Source organism: Colobus angolensis, unplaced genomic scaffold (genome assembly GCF_000951035.1).
Source record: "Colobus angolensis palliatus isolate OR3802 unplaced genomic scaffold, Cang.pa_1.0 Scaffold46, whole genome shotgun sequence".
Classification (NCBI taxonomy): domain Eukaryota; kingdom Metazoa; phylum Chordata; class Mammalia; order Primates; family Cercopithecidae; genus Colobus; species Colobus angolensis.
In genome coordinates this window covers 4,370,708-4,374,207 of record NW_012118043.1, presented here as the reverse complement: position 1 = coordinate 4,374,207, position 3,500 = coordinate 4,370,708, and the positions used below count along the sequence as shown (strand labels likewise).

General features: G+C 35.2%; 1 protein-coding gene across 2 annotated transcripts in view; it reads right to left on the bottom strand.

Annotated features, from left to right (window-relative positions):
* Window positions 1–3,500, bottom strand: part of XRN1 (5'-3' exoribonuclease 1) — a 132,862-nt gene that overhangs the window by 50,948 nt on the left and 78,414 nt on the right. For both annotated transcript variants that reach the window (XM_011958084.1, XM_011958083.1), the window contains exon 30: window positions 1,408–1,477. In XM_011958084.1, the coding sequence (XP_011813474.1) occupies window positions 1,408–1,477 (70 nt within the window). The remainder of the gene's footprint in view (window positions 1–1,407; window positions 1,478–3,500) is intronic.

Sequence of the window (3,500 nt, the reverse complement as noted above, 5' to 3'; positions counted from 1 at the left end):
GGTAGAATTCAGCTGTGAATCCGTCTGGTCCTGGACTTTTTTTGGTGGGTAGGCTATTAATTGTTGCCTCGATTTCAGAGCCGCAAGCAGGCAATCTTTTACCCAGCTCTCTATCAGTCAATAAATTCACTGTCCCTTACTAGGAGACGGGGAAAAAAAGACATTGAGGAAAAGAAAACCACAAAAATACATTTAAAATATATTTTGAAAAGTTAGTGAATCAAAGGCATTGGTAATCAAACATTTTCATGAACAATAAAATCAGACAGGAGATCCGGATTCTGCCACTGTATGTGAAGAGTGTAGACAGGAGAAGTCTTTGAGTAACAAGCATATTTAAGTTGCAAAACAACAATAATAGCATCCTGAAGGTAACTATTTGGTGTAACGGCCAAAGACTGTGATTTCATGCAAGGAGGTTAAAAAAGGGTAATTTTTTATTTTAATTACTCATTCATCAAAATAGAGGAGAAAAAGAAACTAGATAAATTCAGTTGCTTTCCAGCTGATTTTTAGAAAGTAGAAAACTGGAAAGGATTTCGTTTCATTCTCACAATAACCTAGGGAAGTATGTACATATCTTCATTATAGATGAGGAAATTGAGGGTCAGACACTTAATTAACCTACCCAAGGTAACACAATGTTTAAGTGTGAGAGTTTACACCACGGTGCCTCTCATTTTATCATGATCCTTGTTCCTATAACTTTAAACTTTCTATTGGCACTTTCCCCCAAAATACTCATCTGTGTTAAGTTTAACTCTCTTCCTTTAAACCTCCTAACCTCCAGTTAACTTTCTCCTTTCCTTTATAGTCAAACTTCCCAAGTGTTGCCTCCATTTCCTGTCTCCATTACTACACTTACCATTCACTTCTCAAATCATGCCAATCTGTCGTGAGTACCTACAACTCCACTAAAATTGGTGACAAAGACATACATGTCACTAGTTTCAAAGGACATTTCTATTCCTCAAGTTATTTAACCCTAATACCATTGTTTACATATGCTATTCTCTCTTCCTGTGCACATGTCATTATTCCCCCCTTTTTTCCCTTGGTAGCTATTATTCATTCTTCAAGTTCTATCTTAAATACCACTTCGTCAAGGAGGCCTTTCCATTACTCGCAGGACGGGTCACACTCTTTATAAAAACCTGCACTTCTTCCTAGTGCTTGCCATGTTTTAATTAAATAATATTGTAATCAGTTGCTTAATTACCTCCCTCACTAAAATGAAAGCTCTATGACGGTAGAAAGCATGTCTGCCTTATTCAGTGTTACATCTCTAGTAGCAAGTATGTCTTACACATACCATGAATTGAAATTGTAAACAAATAAAAAATAATGTAAAGTCACTGGCCACATGAATATATTCACAAAGGGCAATTATCACTGGGAAATACAAACCTTATTGTTAACCCTCCAGGAAATTCTTCATCAAATAATACTTCAAACAGTACATCAGCTTCTCTATTAGCTGTTAAAACAGAGAAAGAGACAATAAAAAATCATATGATGAAAAATCAACAGATAAGTTTTTAGAGTGTTTGGAAGTATTTATTATAAAAATTCTGGATATGATATAAAATGTTCAGGATATGAAGAATGGCATAATATTAATACAAGGAACGTTACATAAGCTAAGAAACAGAATACCAGTGCCTTAGAGGATCATTATTGTCCCAATTCCCAACTAGGTAACCATTATCTTCAATTTGGCGGTTATGATTCCTTATGTTTCTTTATACTTCTACTACATACATATGTATCTGTGAATAATATATAGTATTGTTTTGCAAGTTTTGAAACATATACATGATATCATAGGGAATACATTATTTTGCAACTTATTTTTATTTCTTTCAACATTATATTTGTGAGATTCACCCAGGTAAACGTGTACATTCAGTTTTCTGGACATATAGTATCCCATCTATGGGTATACAATAATTTATTTATTCTCTTGCTGATAAACATTTAGGTGATTTCTAACTTTTGCTATTACAAACAATGCTACAATGAACATGCAAATGTGTCCTTTATGCAGGTGATTGTCCCCTAGGTTAAAAGTGAAAACTGCTGGGTCTTAAGGCATGTAATTTTTTTAAAAAAATAACAGCCTTGCTGGGCCGGGCATGGTGGCTCATGCCTGTAATCCCAGTACTTTGGGAGGCTGAGGCAGATGGATCACGAGGTCAGGAGATCAAGAAGATCCTGGTTAACACAGTGAAACCATGTCTCTACTAAAAATACAAAAAAAAAAGTTAGCCAGGCGTGGTGGCGGGCACCTGTTGTCCCAGCTACTTGGGAGGCTGAGGCAGGAGAATGGCGTGAACTTGCGAGGTGGAGCTTGCAGTGAGCCAAGATTGCGTCACTGCACTCCAGCCTGGGCGACAGAGCGAGACTCCATCTCAAAAAAACAAACAAACGAACAACAACAACAACACAGCCTTACTGAGGTATAACTGACATACGATACACTGCACATATCTGAAATATACAAGTTAATGAGTTTTAACATACATAATTAACCATGAAGCCATGACAAACAGGATAATCACTTCCAAACCTTTCCATGTCCTTTTGTAATCTGAATCCTCCTAATCCAGGCAACAACTAAAACTCTGCTGTCACCATAGGTTACTTTACATTTGTAGAATTTTATGTCAATGAAATAATACAATGTATATTCCTCATTCGTCTGGCTTCTTTGAGCATAATTATTTTGAGAGTCACCTATGTTGTGTGTATCAGTAGTTTCTTTTTTATAGCTGAGAAGTATTCCACTGCGTATGTATCCAAGAATTTGTTTACTCATTCACCTATTAATGGGAATTTATATTATTTCTAGGCTTTGGTTATTACATACAAAGCTGCTATGAAGATTCATGAACAAGGTTTAATGCGGATTTAAGTCCCATTTCTCTTGGGTAAATACCCACCTATGAATGGGATGGCTGGGCCCTATGCTATGATGTATGTTTAACTTTTTAAGGACTTACCTTCATCATGATAGCCCACCAATGGGGGGAGAAAAAAAAGAACCCACTAAACTACTTTCCAAAGTGGGTTTATCTTTCACATTATGACTGGCAATACAGAAGAGTTCTAGTTGCCCTATATCATTGTCAACACTTGGTATAACCACTCTCTTAAGTCTTTCTAGTCTGTACGTGGTAATATATTATTTGGTTTTAATTTGTATTTCCCTAACAATGAATGATGCTGAGCATCTTTTCATATGCTTATTTGTTATCCATATATCTTCTGTGGTAAAATATCTGTTCAGTTATTTTGATCATTTTAAAAACTGGGTTGTTTGATTTATTAAGTTGTAAAAAACTTTTATATAGTCTAAATAAAAGCATTTGCTGGATTTATATTTTGCTAATATGTGCCTTTTCATTTCTGTAATACTGTCTTTTGAAGAGTGAGAGGTTTTTTTTTGGTTTTTTTTTTAAATTTTGATGAAGTCTAAAGCAGCAATTTTCTTTTTCTTT